Source organism: Heptranchias perlo, chromosome 16, assembly GCF_035084215.1.
Source record: "Heptranchias perlo isolate sHepPer1 chromosome 16, sHepPer1.hap1, whole genome shotgun sequence".
Taxonomy (NCBI): Eukaryota; Metazoa; Chordata; class Chondrichthyes; order Hexanchiformes; family Hexanchidae; genus Heptranchias; species Heptranchias perlo.
In genome coordinates this window covers 39672473-39690131 of record NC_090340.1, presented here as the reverse complement: position 1 = coordinate 39690131, position 17659 = coordinate 39672473, and the positions used below count along the sequence as shown (strand labels likewise).

Below are 17659 nucleotides of genomic sequence, written 5' to 3'. Positions count from 1 at the left end.
TGCTGGAATACAAATCTGCTGCTGGCTCACAGTGCCTCATGGATGCCCAGTTTTGAGCTGCTAGATCTGTTCTGAATCTATCCCATTTAGCATGGTGGTGGTGCCACACAACACGTTGGATGGTGTCCTCAGTGCGAAGACGGGACTTCGTCTCCATGAGGACAGTGCAGTGGTCACTCCTACCAATACTGTCATGGACAGATGCATCTGCGACATGTGGACTGGGGAGGACGAGGTCAAGTAGGTTTTTCCCTTGTGTTGGTTCGCTCACCAACTGCCGCATGTCCAGTCTGGCAGCTATGTCCTTCTGGGCTCGGCCAGTCGTGGTGCTACCGAGCCACTCTTGGTGATGGACATTGAAGTCCCCCACCCAGAGTACATTCTGTGCCCTTGCTACCCTCAGTGCTTCCTCTAAGTGGTGCTCAACATGGAGGAGGACTGATTCATCAGCTGAGGGAGAGCGGTAGGTGGTAATCAGCAGGACGTTTCCTTGCCATGTGTCACCGGATGCCATGAGATTCCATGGGGTCCGGGTCTATAAGTTGAAATTGTAAGAACTATTCTACCTCCAAAAAAGACCAATCAGCCAGAAAGAAACATTTATTGAATTATGAAACAAATAGAAAAAAATTGGACTATTGAGGTTTACAACACAGGAGACCATTTAGCCCATCATGTCTGTGCTGGAGCAATCGAAAACAAATTCCACTGCCCTGTACCTCTGTCTGCTTCAAATATTTATCTAATTATCCCTTAAAAGATGTAATGATCTCCACCTCAACCACTTCCTGTGGCAAAGCATTCCATGCTTCAACTATCCTCTGCATAAAGAAATTTTTCTGAACTTCTCTCCTCGCTCTCAGTGACAGTTTTAAATTGGTGACCCCTCTTCGTTGACTTCCCAACCAGAGGAAATAGTCTTTCCCTATTGACCATCAAAACACGTCTGAATTTTAAATTCCTCTATTGAACCTCCTCTTGCCTTTCCCTGCTCCAGTGGAAATGGTCCCAACATCAAATCTTTCCTTATAACTATATAGTTTCCCAACCCTAGCATCATCCTAGTGAATCTATGCTGTATACTCTTTATGGCTTTGATATCCTTTCTGTAATGGGTCTCCAAAAACAATTCAGTACACTCTATCTGTGGCCTGACCAATGTTTTGTACAAATTTATTATTTCTTTACTCTATGCACCTTTTTATAAAACTCAAAGTGCTGTTTTCCTTATTTATGGCTTTACTCACCTGAACTTGCAGTTTTAGAGAATTATGTATTTGAAGCCCATGATCTCTCTGTTCATCCACACCCTTCAGCAATTTTTCATTGAATGTATATCTACTTTCCTGATTTTCCTTTCAAAATGTATTACCTCACAAATGTCCACAGTAAACTGCATCTTCCACCTGTCTACCAATTCTGCTAACCCATGTCTCCCTGAATTTTTTTTTTAAAAAAACATTCTTTTTCATGGTTTGTTGATTCCCCTACTCTAATATAGTCAGCAAATTTTGACGTTTTTCTCTCAATGCCCAAATCCACATAAACTATATACACAAATAAAATTGAACTTAACACTGACCCCTGGGGTACACAACTTCCAAACCTTTTCCAATCCAAGCAATACCCATTTAGCCTAACTGTTTCCCACATGAGATTCTACATAGGTGCTGAACTCAAACAGAGATTTGAGAAATGAAGACTCAAGTTAATGTCATCATCTCCAACTCAACGGGATGTAATAGTTCACTAAGTTATCTGTTTCAGGATACTAGGGGGTGGGGAGGATGTGGAAGAAAGAAACATCCAATAAATGGGTAATGTGAACAAAAGAGGATTATTTTGGTCATAGCAGTTAAAAGTGAAGTTATTTTAATTTTATAGTCAAAAAAAAATCAAATGTTTGTACGTGTACCTTTATTATCACAGTATAAAATAGGGCAGCGTGTGAACAAAAATACTCCTTAGATTTTCTTACATATGTAAGAACATAAGAAATAGGAGGAGTAGGCCATACAGCCCCTTGAGCCTGCGCCGCTATTTAATAAGATCACGGCTGATCATCTACCTCAATTCCACTTTCTCACCCTATCCCCATATCCCTTGATTCCCTTATGTGTCCAAAAATCTATCGATCTCAGTTTTGAATATATTCAACGACTGAGCATCCACAGCCCTCTGGGGTAGAGAACTCCAAAGATTCACAACTCTCTAAGTGAAGACATTTTTCCTCATCTCAGTCCTAAATGACCAACCCCTTATCCTGAGGCAATGACCCCTAATTTTAGACTCTCCAGCCAGGGGAAACAGCCTCTCAGCATCTAACCTGTCAAGCCCACTAAGAATTTTATGCGTTTCAATGAGATTACCTCTCATTCTTCTAAACTCCAGAGAATATAGGCCCATTCTACTCAATCTCGCCTCATAGGACAAACCTCTCATCCCAAGAATTAATCTAGTGAACCTTCGTCACACCCCCTCTAAGGCAAGTAAATCCTTCCTCAGGTAAGGAGACCAAAATTGTACACAGTAGTCAAGGTGTGTCCTCATCAAAGCCCTATATAATTGCAGCAAGACTTCCTTACTCTTATATCCAACCCCCTTGCAATAAAGGCCAACATACCATTTGCTTTCCTAATTGCTTGCTGTACCTCAACCAATCCTCAATCCATGCTATTACCCCAATCCCATGAGCCTTAATCTTGTGTAACACCTTATTGAATGCCTTTTGAAAATCCAAATATTTTACATCCACTGGTTCCCATTTATCTATCTTGCTAGTTACACCCTCAAAACTCTAAAATGTCAATTTGGATCTTACCATTGCAAATTGGAAGAGATAAATCATCGGTCGATTCCTCGAAATAGTTGAAATCAAAAGTGACATTTGGATTCTGAAAGAAAAATGCAGTTGAAACCCATACAGTAAGGGTTTTAGTGGCTGATATCCATTAAACATAATCCCCTCAACTGTGCATGTGCAGTGGTACTCCACGTTTCTAAGAAAAACAGAGTGTTCAGTGTATACAGCCCACTGAACCCTGCTGCAAATTATCCCCTTGAAGCCTCAAGTGCAGGGCAGGGATGGAGGGAGGATATAGAATCAGGCCAATAAGTAAATAAGTCAATTTCAACTTGCAGCATGAAAAGCACACATTTCTGAAGTTGTGGCAACTTTGTGGCAATTGCATTTGTATAGCACTCATTGTGGCAACTTCATTTGTATAGCACTCCTCCACACAGAATGAGATGATGCCCAATGGCTTTACATCCATTCATGCCTCCATTAAAGAGCTGATGGGACTCCAGCTTACACATGTTCTGTAGCCGTACCTTTGCTGTTGACAAGGGACACAGAAGATGTAGTAGGAGTCTGAGTACTTTCACATGTCCTTTGAGTTTTGAGGCCTAATCAAGTACCATCCAGGTAGAATAAAATTAGTCTTGTCTCAAGGAGTCCAATGAGAAGAATGACTTTTAAGGAGAGCCTACAACCAGAGGTTAAGATGTCCCTGGGTATCAATGTTACTGTTGCCTGGTACCACCACAGCTGCTATGTTATTGTGTGTTAGCATTGAACAGGTATCAATACAGCACCCCACTTGCATTTTTCTTTATCAATCACCTTTTCACTTGAGCAGTCCCTTCTTTTTACCAGACATTAGCAATCTTTCCCAAATGAAAATAAAATGTGAAAGAAACAAAAAAATATTTTGCATGTGTTATCATTGACCTCAAAGCCTATGGCAAACTCAATTAAATTCAAAAGCAGCACTAAGTTGGTAGTATTTGTTTGGAAAAACTGTGCATTTTACAACAGTTGGAAAGGAATTTCCAGTGTAGAGCCTGACTTCTGCATACACTGCTCAACAATAATAGCTGCCACGCCTTATTTTTCACCTCCCTGGGCAAGACAACTAGATGTTAAATGGCAGCCACTTGTTAAGTAATAATAATCAAAACCTGGTGTTCTGAATCTGAATAATTAGTTGATACCAATCTTCTAATCCTCCCTGATTTGCAACCCATTAATCCCAATTTCTTTCACATTTTGCATATTTACCTTCTAAACTAGATTTAAGGTTTCTGTAGAACCAGCTGGTTAAGGAACCAAGATCAATGGGGTCTATAATCTCCATGCATTTCACTTCTTCACACTATAAAATGCAAGTTAAGTGTGCAAATGTGAAACGCATGGATATTAATGTAAATTAGAAGTAACACCATTTGGAATCAGAGTACCAGGTATTTAGTTCCAATACAATAACATCGGGGAATACTGAATGGGGAAGGAGAACAAGGGGGGAGAAAAGTGGCAAACAAGTTCCTTGGTGTGCACTAATTCTGTGTCGATTTTCACAGCTACGAACTTGTAATAGTTGGATGATGAATTAGACATTTAAGACTATTTTTGTTAGCTTTGATCCTCTATGCTTAGAAGCAGCAAAGCAGCTCAAGACTGCACATGTATACAACCACCCATTAGTTTTGTGGGTGGCATAATTAGGACATTATTTCACTACAATTACCTTGAATTTCAGCAAACTGCTCCATACACCTTTTTCTTCTTTAAACAGTGTTATGACAGGCTCTTCATTTTTAATGACATATAAGCACTTGTCTTCTAAAATACTGCCTTGAAGTTCTAAGTCTGCTAAGTATAATTTGGCACCAACAGAGGCACTGCAATTAAATATGAAGCATTAGATAAAAATTATCAAAGGCTATAATTGTCTTTGTAAGTAATCCACACTCTACTTAACCTTTACCTGAATACTACTCTACAATGATCAAATTCGCATGAATGTTCTGTAAAATTTCGCAGCTTCACATTTAGCACAAGACGGTCTTCCTTCTGATGCCACTTTACTTCAGGGTGAAAGCTGCAGGAATATATGAAAGATGACAATTTAAAGTATTAAGTCAAATTCAAAACCTAAAATTTTGTTTGAATTCTGTAACTATGTTGCACAACTGAACACTTAATCATCAGTACAGATAACCTTTTATGATCCATAGTTGATTGACTGGTTCTCTCTCCAGGGGCATCCATAATACCTGCAATCAGAAAATAATACGAAACATACATCTTAAAACCAATGTACATTAACTGTGGCAAAAACCTTAGAAATTGAACTGTTTGAAGTCATTTCCAATTTCTTGACACTTCTATTTTGTGTATCAAGTCAAATGGATGCACTATTGACACTAGCCAAGCAAATCCCCATGGATCGCGTCTGTGATTCAGCACTGGTGTTTCCAAACAAAATGGATACCTCTTCTAGTTGTGTGACATCTCTGGACTGAATGCTAGCGTTAAATAAGCTGTTTTCTGGTTCTAGAGAGGAGTACTTCATATAACAGCCAACGTACAGCAGTGTTCTAGGGCTAAGTATACCATACTCAAAGTACTTAATAGCAGTTTCCTTCCATTTCCAACAGATACAGCTGAAACACATTTCATTAAATTATGGTTTCTAATCAAGTTTATAAAAGTCTTAAACAATAAGGACAATATTACTGATCTTAAAATGTTTCAACTCGAGATTTTAACTTTATCACTAATGCTGCATTTACAGCAGCAAACCAGTGATATAAATTAGGAGGCACTGCTGTCACTGGAGGCTGTGCATACCAGAAGAGGTGGTTTTCACAACCAACCCTGATGGCAACACAAGCAGAAAGTGTTAGAGATAGCTAGTCTCTTCCCCTCAGTGAGCTAAGTTCAATCCACCTGCATAGACCAGCAAACCAGTAAATTGTTCACTAGTTTGTACTGACCAACCCAGACACTGATGAAAATATGGCTAGCAGTGACATGATTACTAAACTTGACTTTAAAACAGATATACATTTAAAATTGTTTTAAAGTGGAACCGGTTGCTGAAGAAATTGTTCTGCAATATTTTCACAGTATGCAGGACCTGGAATTTTCCCAAAGTGGTTGTGCAATGAAAAATTCCCTATTAAAGTTTATAGTGGTATAGCTTTTAGAAAACTGCAGCGATAACTAAGTATGTCAAACCAGCATCATTAATTCTGCATCTGACAAAGAAATAATTTTGTTGCTGACTTTCTTATTTTAAAAACACATTCATGAAAAACTTTCAGCTATATAGAACAATTTCTATTTCACAACAAAATCAAATGGTATAAATTTGTCTACAAAGGTAAAACCATACCAGTATTTCTTTCACAAGAGGCTGCGCCATTTTGCAGGCAATGCAAATTTTGCAAACTGGTCAGTGAAAACTTCAAATTGTTTGCAACTTTGTATAAAACACTCTTGCTAGACGTGCTTGATAACAGCCTAAAACAGTCAGGAAAACACTTGGTTAAATTCCAATGCAGATCAAATTGCAATCAAAAAGATCAAGAATGCATTTAATCATATGCTGTGATGCTACATCTAAAATCACTTGTTTTCATCTTTTCCTTTTTTGTAGCTTCTACAGTACCTCCATGCAGAAATATACACACATTTTACAGATACTGTAACATTACATACCTGTCAACAGTTAAAGTAAGTCCACTTGCTAACATTAAATTCAGACTCTTGGGTCTTCCGCTGAGATGACACAAAACCCTCAGAATGTTTTCCAAAACCTTACAAAGAAGAAATATGAAAAGGATTTAAGTTTTCATCAGCATATCATCTTTACATATAATTTGAATGTTAACCAGTGTTATTAAGTGCAGCACTGAAGGAGAGCTAAACTGTTGGAGGTGCTGTCTTTCAGTTGAGATACTAAACCAAGACCCCTCCCAAATGGAAGTACAAGATCCCACTATTTGATGAGCAGGGGAGCTCTTCCAGTGTTCTGGCCAACATTTATCCCTCAACCAACACTATAACAGACTATATGATCATATATCTCATTGCTGTTTGTGGGACCTTGCTGCACACCAATTGCTGCCATATTTCCCTACATTACAACAGTGACTAAACTTCAAAAGTACTTCTGTTAGATATTAAGTTTGAGAAATAGTAAGGGAACCCGAACATTCCTAACACTTCATTGGCTGTGAAGTGCTTTGGGATGTCCCAAGGACATGAAAAGTACTATATAAATGTAAGTTCTTTCTTCCCATCTCTTTCTAATCATCAATAACTTACTCTGAATATTCATTCCCATTTAATACTAAATCACCATAATGTTAGGAGTTTTCATATTCAAATACTTTACAAATTAACATTGTTGTATTGACCTTTGCTCTAGCTCCAGGCAATTCTAGGATCCAGGGGCAGCTTTTTTTTTAAATGCATAAGATTTTAGTTCACGCATCATGATGCTGAAACAAACTCTATACTTCAGTACTAAAGTTACCTAGCTGTCAGGATGGTTTTATAATCTTATCAACCCTATGCAACGAAAATGCTTAAGCATCTTAATTACATATTTTTCCTCCCCCCCCCCCTTCCTCAGATAGCATGCCCTTTGAAAACAATGAATCTTTTTATTGTGACTGGGTATCACATTGAACTTAAACTACATCTCACGTCACTTCAGAAGATTGGTAATCTCACACGCTAGACACTTTTGGACCCAAGCAGAACTATTAAACAGGTTTATTCATGAATGGAATAAATTACAAAGAAAGCAACAGACAGAGAGGTATTGAAATTAGTCCATAAATAGTCTGGAACTATCTCATCAAGGGTTAAACAGTCAAAACAGCCAGTTGAGGTCCTTTGAAAACGTCCTTGCAGAATTTAGGATAAAACAAATAGTCTTTGTTCCTTAGCAAAAAAGTGGAATTCAGTCTCTTCAGGAGATCCATTTCCATCGTTGTATTCCACAGCCAGTCTAAACTTAACTAATTCAAAATGAATAGTCTACACCAGATAATTGAGTCTTTTTTGTGCTGAAAATATTAAAATATTAAAATAATTTGAATTAGGCAATATAATAACATAGCAAAGTGGGAATTTAGTGTTAAAATGTGTTATCAGATAATTTGAATTAAAAGTAGACTAGCTTTGAAACAGATGTCCAAGATCAATCTGATCTGAAGTGGTTTGTTTTCAGGTTAAAAAAAAAAGCAAAATACTGCAAATGCTGGAAATCTGAAACAAAAACAGAAAATGTTGATTACACACAGGTCAGTCAGCATCTGTGGAGAGAACAAAAAAGTTCAGAACTGAAAAATAAGACGGTCAGGTATAGTAACACAATCAGAAAGGGGAGGTGGGATTTATATAACACAGACAAACCCAGAGAGGAATCATGAGTGGAATAGTGACTAAGCTGATGTGTTACAAGTAATGGATAGAAGCATCAAGACATTAAACAAACAAAAGCGTGTGTAAATAGCTAAGGAGGTGGGAGACTTGAGGAAATGGGAGAGATAGAAAACCTGGGTTGGGCAGGGGTGGGGTCAGGTGTAAATTTCAGACAAGTTTGAAAATCAGGATATAACTAAAGTCTGAAGTTCATGGTTAATTTTCAAACCAAAAGGTTTCAGGGTGCTTCGAAGAAAGGGGAGATACTGTTCTTGAAGTTTGTACTAAGCTTCAGTGGAACAGTGTACAAGCATTAAACAGAGGTCAAAGTGGGATCGGGAGGGAGAGTTAAAGTGGCTAGCCAGAGGAAACTCAGGGTACCACTTGTACACAGAATAGAGGTGCTTGTGAAGGTACATTTGGTTTCCCCAGTGTACAGCACACTGCATTGTGAGCAGGTAATTTTAGCAGTCAGTTCTGATGAGATTACAAGGCAAATATATTTAATGTAAAAAAAAACAAGGTGATAGACTAACTCTGCCAGATTCAATAGACAATTCAAATAGATAGGGGAAAAAAGTGTTCTAGTTAGGCATCAACTCTAACAATACTGCAATTAAAATTTTAGCATATTAAAGCCACTTTGTTTCATCACAAAGTTTCTGTAGTCATCTTGACACAAGTCAATATTTTTAATGAATGCACAGCTTCCATTTTAAGTAGAGCTTTAAATAGTTTCAAAATAGTCAAATAAGAAAAAAAAATGGACAATATTTTCCCATTTTTTCAGCACCACATCCAGGCCAACATTTGACATGATCTTTAAGCTGCCCTTCAATAAATACATTTTGTCAGCAGCTATCCTTGACAGACTGACAGCAACCCAAAATGGTAAATAGATGATACTTCTCTGATATTCCTATGGTTAATCTACCCAACTAATGGTGAATTTAGATTTGCTTCAGGAGAAGCTCAAGTCTCTCATGTATCTCCAAGCCAAGATGCTTACCAAGGGCATCGATGGTGGAATACTGGTCTTCAGCTGTGATTCTCCAAATGGTGAGCTTGAAGTCACCTCACTTATAAGGCTACTGCAGAGGCAACAAGGACATGATTCCTCAAAAAGGCAGGGAAAAAGTCACACCAGGCCATTCATGCATCTCTTACAAAACTGAGAGCAAAATTAGTGTGACATGGAAGTCAGGTTTCCGTATGTACACTCTACTGAGTGCTGCAACTAAAGGAGAGGGCAAATGTACAATCAACCTGACCAATAAGGAAAGTAATGCTTTCAGAGATTAGACTGCACAGACAAAAAGGGGATATCCGAGGATGAATAAATTAATCTAATTAAAATGCATTTTCAACTCTCCAGTAACTATTTTCTGCTACCAGAATATTCTGCAATACTATTAAACAGAAAATTATTAGCACCTTAGATTTTTCCTTTAAGTAGCTTGTCACACATAACTAGGTCTTCCTAGTGAAACTCACCATAATCTGCACTTAAATGACAATTTCAGACAACCTGTGAATTATTCACACAAACCTAATAAAGTTCAACATCTGTGATTTTACCTTATCCTTTGAGGATTGCTGAATCTTTGTGCAAAGATGACTGACAATCTGTTGCTCTTCAACTTCTTCACAAACCCTGAAAAAAAACTAGACGTATTATATGTGCATGCAATATCATTTTAAACGATTCTTAAATAAAATTATGATGTGACGATTTTAAATTCCAAAACATAAATCATGAAATTTCCCACATAGGTGGGGTTGGTGGGAAGAGAAGAGGATCAGAAGACCATTGTTTTCTATTTACAGAAACAAAGATGTTTACAGCACATAAAGAGGCCATTCATCCCATTGTGTTTGCGCCAGATTTTTGCTATAGCAATCCAAAACTAATCCCAATAGCCTGCTCTTCCCTATAGCCCGCTCTTCCCTATAGCCTTATATTTTCCCCGGCTGCAAATATTTAACCAATTTTTCCTTAAAAGATGGTCTCTGCCTCAATTACTCACTGTAGCAAAGCATTCCATGGTTTGCATAAAGAAATTTCTCCTAACCCCTCTCCTCACACTCAGGTTATTTTTGAGCAGCCTGCTCCTGTCCTCCTGGCCCAACAAGAATAAAAATAAAAATTTACTTTTGGACTCTTCAGCTGGATGGCCAGCTGAAACTGAGTATAGTGTACATGGTATAGGTATAGGTTCCTGATTTGCATATCAAGAGGGCTTACCACTGAAACAGGTGAGGGCTCCGGCTGCCCAGTGGCAGGCTGCTTTGAAGGTGTCAGCAGCCGAAGTGCCTACCTAAATAGGTTGGTAAGCCATTTTCTGGCCACCACTGCCCCGTTTACGCAGGGGCGGCCCAAGTTAAAATTTAACGCTATACCTTTCATGAGTACTCAATTTTTGTCCAGCCCCATGGTCTACTATGAATTTCCATCGATCTTAGTTTATTTGTGAAGCTTTAACCAAATATTTTCTGGAAGTCCAAATCAACTACATCTTAGGAGTGCCATTAGGTAATGTCTCCAAATTTCCTGTCTAGGCTCCTTCAGTACCCTAGTGTATGGACCACCTGGTCCAAGGGAAGCAACCTGTAGTAGAAGTGTAGGTATATTGATGTCAGTTGAGGACAGATCAGGGTTGGCTGAGATTCCCTCCTGCTAACACTACTAAGGCTCACAAATGAACAGCAACACTCAGGAGTACTGGAGGGCAATCAGTACTTATGGAATTGTACTTCAGCAACAAGTTGAAGTTTCACAAGAGGAAGGGAAACAAATCGGCCAGGAAAAAACAAAAAATATGTAACTTACTTACTGTTAGGAACACTGAGCTTCTATTTGAGTAAATTCATAGTAAAACAATGAAAATAAAGCACTTCATTCTACAACATATACATAATTCATATTTTTATCCTTTTATTCCTCATTAGCAGAGGATAATGGAAGGAGGAGGAAGGAAAGGAGGATGGAGGTAAGAAGGAGAAAGATAAGGGGGACGGAGGGAAGAAGGAGTAAAGGAAGAAGGCAGAAAGGGAGGCAGGGAAGAAAGTTAAGGGGGGAGGGAAGAGATGAATTGAATGGCTCAGTCAGGATATGCAAGAAAGAAGTTTAAAATTTGCTCACGGAAACCTATTTTTGGACTAATTACAGCAAACCCATCGACTTAAATTCAAAATTTTTTGCATTTAAGTAGGCAAATTTTGCAATTCATTGAATGCTCCCATCTAATCTGAACCCCAATTCCCTCCATGTTATGGTTTTGTGAATTTTCTTCTAGGAATACCATTATTCTATAAGGAAGATACTATTAAATCATTCCTTTATACCTGCTGGAAGAAAGAAGTGCAGCTAAAGCTCCAACAATAGCTTCCCATACATTATTTTCAACTGGCATCTTCAATAAACGACAAAGGTGCTTCAATGCATCGGCATCAACAATAGCTGAACAGAGGTCACTGTTTTCACCTAGAATCCCAAGTGCAACACATACCCTTTCTTGTAGTTCTGCATTGGTTACACCTATAACCAGAGAGATTTCAGAGCAGTGAAAAATGATTCCATCAATTTTGAGAATTTAAATTATAACACTAAACAAAATTTTGTAAATTAGATAGCCAGAAATCTATATTAATAGTAAAATTAGAAATATATTTCTCACCTTGAAGTAGGTTCACAAGTACATAAATTCCTTTCTCTTTTTTGATTTCACTCAGATCCCTACAATAAATAAAGTAACTGAAAAATAAATTCTAAAGAAATGTTAACTCAGAGCAATTTAAATGTTCCAGATTGTTAAAGATTTTTTACAAAATAGAACTATGATTTGATTGATCTAATCAGACGACATTGTGAGGGAAAATTATTATGGCTCACTTTAGAAACACTAAGAAACAAAGTGCAAGATTACACATGCAATAAAAAATGCCTGTGAGAAACTAGAAAATTGACCATCTTAATCATTGGAAGCAGGTGTTGACTATCATAAGCCCCCAGAAGTATGCTTTGATTCCTAAGCCACCAATGCAAGACTACCAAGATAACAAGTAACGACAAGGTTGCTTGACCAAGCAAAAGCCCAAGTCCTGCGGTTGATAATGGAGCAATTGTAGACTGCTTTGAAGGTCTGTACACTATACACAGAGGGAATGGGCTACAGCAAAGGAAGCTATCTTATAGCCATCATTATTTTATTTGACAGCTCATGACTCGGTCTTATGTACAAAATACAGATAGAAGCTCAGCTCTCCCCTGATCTTCCTCTCCCTCTAATTTCTTAGAAATACGGGAAATCCCACTTCCTTTGCTGGGGAGTCAGTGACAAAGGGTCATCAAATTAAAACTGTCACCAAGCAAAAGGTTAGGAGAATCTTTTTTGTGCAACAGGTTGTTGGAGCCTGGAATGCTTTGCCACGGAGTGGTGGAGAGACTGTTGCATCTTTTTAAGGGAAAATTGGATAAATATTTGAAATAGAGGATGATACAGGACTGTGCAGATCAAGTGGGACAGTCGGATTAGTTTTAGATCGTTTCAGCAAAGAACCAGCACAGACACGCCGAGTAAACTTTTATGGTTCTACGCTGAGCTCTGCTTCCTTCTCTCAAACTGGACAGGTGACAAAAGAATGTACAAACTGTTAGCATCACAATAATGTGGGATTGAAAAATCTACATTGCCTGGCCTGAAGAGGCTATAGAACAAAAAAAAACATGTATTTGATCCCAGTCATGCAGCTGAAAACAGTGAAACTTGCTACTTATTTAACTTTAAGTCAATTTGTCTGCTCTGCTGTATGCAGAATGAAGCCAGCTATATTGTTTAATAACTTTTTGCTGTGTCTTAAACAGCTTTTGTCTTACTCAAGAGTCCAGCAGCCCTTTTGAACTTGGCAGGGGGAAAATCCCAAGTGAACTCTGTGTGGAGGCTGTGGATCGCATTGTAAAAATCTGAACAGCAAACGGTCATCTGAAGCCCAAAATCACAACACTGCCATGTAAATCATTCCAACGTATCATTTAAGAAAAACTAAATGGAAGTGTTGGGGCGCACAATTTTTCTTGTTTTTGCCAAGGTTGGAGTCATGGCGGATGTAGGCAGCTAGAATGCTGCATGCAATGGACGCTGAGAGTCTTCCTGGGGTCAATAATTTTGATAAAACTCACTGTACATTGTCAAGGAATATTCTGCAGCCAATTACCAGAAAACAACTGCCACTATATATTAGATAGGAATAATCAGCATTTCCTCTCCTGAAATACATAAACTAGACTTTTAGCTACTTGAAAAGCTGCCAGTGCTCTGTATTAAATCAAAACATCAGAGGGTTGGGTAGTGGAGTATTACTCAAATTTGAGCTCAGTCCCCCCCCCACCAAGGAGAGTTTCTTCCTGTCCTTAGGAATGTTAGAAAAAGTCGAATTTCTTAGACATTGGCTTCTTGTTTGTATTTCATGGGCCTGGAGGTTCGGAATGGGACGTTCTTAAAACAGTTGGCGGATAAATCCAAATTAGACCACTAAGATCTGTTATTATCCTTTGCTTGAGATATCTTCAAACTAATGGTACTGTTAATTTAAACTTTACATTTTACCTACAGGGGCCTTCTGTATGCACCTAAGTGGCCCATAAAGATTTAAAAAAATGAACATTCCTGACCTAGAGGTCAGTTAAAGAGAAAAATTGAAAGAGGTCTATGTGCAGATTGCCTGCCATTCCTCTTAGCTGTATGGTACGTGATCAGAATCAAGTCAGAAAAAGAAAAGGAAATGCCACAGTGGACTCATCACATTGTACCTATGTTAACAAAGGATAACAAGTGGCTCCTGGGGGTTCAGTTGGTAGCAGAGTCATGCACATCAAAAAGCTCCAGGTTTGATTCCTGGTCAGTTCTGAATTGGCTGATCACAGTCAGGACAGTAGCAGGGGTGTTACAAACAGCCTCCATACCTATGGGCTGGGGGGGGGAATGAATCAGTCAAGATTCCCAATCCTGATCACTGTCCAGTGATCACTGCTGGAAAAAGTGCACCTTGGACTTTGGGCAAGACCAGGATCAGACTCAGCTGTGATACCCTCCACCATTGCAATCAAATAGCCAGCATTCACTGACTAAGCCCATACGAAGAATGGTAACTTGGGCAAAGTACTAGAAAAGAGAAAAAGAAATGTGTGCTTCTTTAAAAAATATTTACAAACTTATAACTAATGCAAATTGCTCTAACATGCCTGCTCAATTATGAGGATTTTCTTATCTATGTAATAACTTGGTACGTGTATTTCATTGAGAACTCACTAATAACACTGAGTACATATTCAAGTATCCTGCAGTGTGTGTTACTCCTGTAGATGGCACAGTGATAGGCTTTGCAATAACTACTGTTTTATAGTGAGAGTATATCATTTTGTGATGGACAATCTAGCCACTAGGTCCCACAAATTGCTCAAAATGCTTTCTGAAATTTTCTTTTCATCCACCATGGTTTTCTTTCTATCTGAAATATCTAATGTCTAAAATAAAGGTTTAAACAAAATGAAAAAATTACATATTTCAGAACATGGTTAAATGTATCCATATTCTCCAACTGAACATGTGGAATTGCCCAGGAAAATTGATTAGTATTTAAAATAGTCTTACCGTACTCTCAACTTGGCCAAATGAGTCATCGCGACTATTACATCAGCTTGTTCTTTTGGAGCAGATAGGAACCGTAGCAATCTGCATAGGTAGCGCAAACAACCTGATTCTGATGCACTGTCTGAAGGATATTGCAGCACTATGTTTTTGAGTTCCTCCACTATTGTGGTTCGTAACAAAGATGCTTTAAAATAAAAGATAAACCATTACAAGCATGCTCAAACTGGGTTATTTTGCCAGATTTTATTGGAGCAAGGTGATCCATTTACAGTATTTCACAAAACAAGTTATTCAGAATTAACAGAGCTACCACATAAAAAGTCACTTTTTCTGATTAATTGGTTCCAGGAACCAATTAAAGAAAAACACTTCAATTTCATACCTGGAACCCACCCCCTTCCTCCTCCTAAAAATGCTGCAATCAACAGAAATCACTAAAAGCTAGTGGACAGGTACAAAAAAAAATTTTAAAGACTAATGGAATGTTGGGCTTCATCTCACAGGGGTTGGAATACAAAGGGGTGGAAGTTATACTACATTTATATAAAGCTCTGGTTAGACCCCATTTAGAGTATGGGCAGTGCATCTCAGGCAGGATATATTGGCCTTGAAGGGGTACAGCACAGATTCACCAAAATGGTACAGAGGCTAAAAGGGTTAAATTATGAGGACAGGTTGCATGGACCAGGCTTGTATTCCCTAGAGTATAGAAGATTAAGGGGTGATCTAATTGAGGTGTTTAAGATGATTAGAGGAGTTCATAGGGTAAATAGAGAGAAACTATTTCCTCTGGTGGGAGAATCCAGAACAAGGGGGCATAACCTTAAAGTTGGAAATAGGATGTTCAGGTGTGATGTCTGGAAGCACTTCTTCACACAAAGGATAGTGGAAATCCACAACTCTCCCTCCCAAAAAGCTGTTGAGGCTAGGTCAATTGAAAATTTAAAAACTGAGATTGATAATACCCTTGCCTAACAGAAAAAACTAAGAGTTACAGAGCCAAGGTAGATGGAGTTAACATACAGATCAGCCATGATCTAATTGAATGGTAGAACAGGCTCAATGGACTAAAGGCCTACTCCTGTTTCTAATTTTCAAATTGAATCACACTAAGCAACGCCACGAGATGACTGGAAAATAGTCCTACAAACACAACTTTTGGCTGATTTCGTTTTTTTTTAAAAAATAGTTTTTTTTGTACAGACTTGGAGATTATTCAGAGTTCAAAAACAGATTATGCAACGACTTGTCCTAAGGGGTTTCACAGGAGCGTTATCAGACACCAAGCCACAGAGATATTAGGATAGGTGACCAAAAGCTTGGTCAAAGGAGGTAGGTTTTAAGCAGCGACTTAAAGGGGGAAGAGAGGTGTAGAGGGGTTTAGGGAAGGAATTCCAGAGCTTAGGGCCTAGGCAGCTGAAGGCACGGCCGCCAATGGTGGAGCAATAAAAATCAGGGATGCGCAAGAGGCCAGAATTGGAGGAGTGCAGAGATCTCGGGGGGTTGTAGGGCAGGAGGAAGTTACAGATAGGGAGGGGCAACGCCGTGGAGAGATTTGAACTTGAGGACAAAATGGCAGCCAATGTAGGTGTAAGAATATGGCTTGAAACAAGCATGGTCAAATATCCCATCTCGAGTAGCTCGCATAAAGCTCCCAAGGTTCGTAGTAAGAGGGTGGATGTTAATAGGAGGGAGACGAAGTTGTGTGTGAACAAAGACAGTTTGTGAAAGGCAGAGAATGCTGAAACTTCAGAACTATAAACACCCAAAGGTCAAGAGATGGCCCGTTTCTAGATGCTATAACGTTAGAAGGTGGTTTACTAAAAGAGATGTGGTTGTTAAAGAAACCACATACTAAGACCTGATAACAGTGAAAGGCTACGTAAACAATAGACTTCGCAGGAGCCATGTTCAAGGCTGACGTGGAACAAACTGTTTATGTAACAGCTACAAGGGATAAAGGTAGCCACGCTAACATTGTATAAATCATCCTTGATGGCTTTTGACAGAGTCAGTAAAGTGGAACGGTTTACAAACAGGATAACGACAGAGATGGCTACATGTAGAACAACGCAGCTGAATAGTATAAAGATGGGGCATGCTCCCTCCCAAAATTTAGAGCTCTCAGAGGGGATGGTCAGAAGTCCATTGTCATGGGCATTCCATGAAGGTCAGGTCTGATCACCCTGAATTCAAGAACAGATCAGGTTGTATTGATTGCTTGTCATTTAATGTAATCTGTAGACAGTTGTATCACTGTTGTGAGTCAATTTATTAAAAGCTTGCTACTTTATAACCGCTTGGGCTCGAATCAAGTCGAAGTTATTGAAGGATTAACAATCCACAGTTGCAAAAGTTAAGGTAAAATCCACTAACATATAGCATACCCGGGTGGGCCCGAGTTTTAAAGGTTTGAGGTAGCTAGTGTTAAGAGAATTATCTGTATTTCAACAAAGACTGGGAGGAGAAATAAGTAGTTGAAGTAGCCAACCCCCTCAAGCCTGTAATTAGGGTCATACATGCGCTTGAGAAAACAGGAAAGCAATTGAGCAGGAGGACGAGCAGTTAAAATAGGAACTTGTACTGTATTAGTTAAAATCTGTCGGACTTTGTGTGAGGTGGAGACTAAGATGAAGAAATTGGTAAAGGAGAAAGAAATTAAAGGAGGATTGGAAAGCAGGAGTTTTATTGTTTCAGCCACAAGAGTTAGGGAGGTTGAACAAGGAAGATGAAATTCGGAAGGGTAAGATGAAATTCGGAAGGGTAGGTTGAAAGATGAGGAAAA

At 38.7% G+C, this 17659-nt stretch overlaps 1 protein-coding gene across 3 annotated transcripts in view; it reads right to left on the bottom strand.

Moving 5' to 3' along the window:
- Positions 1–17659, bottom strand: part of zgc:165481 (uncharacterized protein LOC100073327 homolog) — a 197354-nt gene that overhangs the window by 124898 nt on the left and 54797 nt on the right. For all 3 annotated transcript variants that reach the window (XR_010965962.1, XR_010965963.1, XM_067997981.1), the window contains 10 exons: positions 14875–15058; positions 11902–11960; positions 11570–11762; positions 9803–9878; positions 6509–6606; positions 6183–6310; positions 5004–5058; positions 4770–4883; positions 4530–4683; positions 2822–2894 (listed from right to left, as the gene is read on the bottom strand). Coding sequence is in view for 1 of the 3 variants with exons in the window: in XM_067997981.1 (XP_067854082.1) it covers positions 2822–2894; positions 4530–4683; positions 4770–4883; positions 5004–5058; positions 6183–6310; positions 6509–6606; positions 9803–9878; positions 11570–11762; positions 11902–11960; positions 14875–15058 (1134 nt within the window). In the remaining 2 variants the exon portion in view is untranslated. The remainder of the gene's footprint in view (positions 1–2821; positions 2895–4529; positions 4684–4769; positions 4884–5003; positions 5059–6182; positions 6311–6508; positions 6607–9802; positions 9879–11569; positions 11763–11901; positions 11961–14874; positions 15059–17659) is intronic.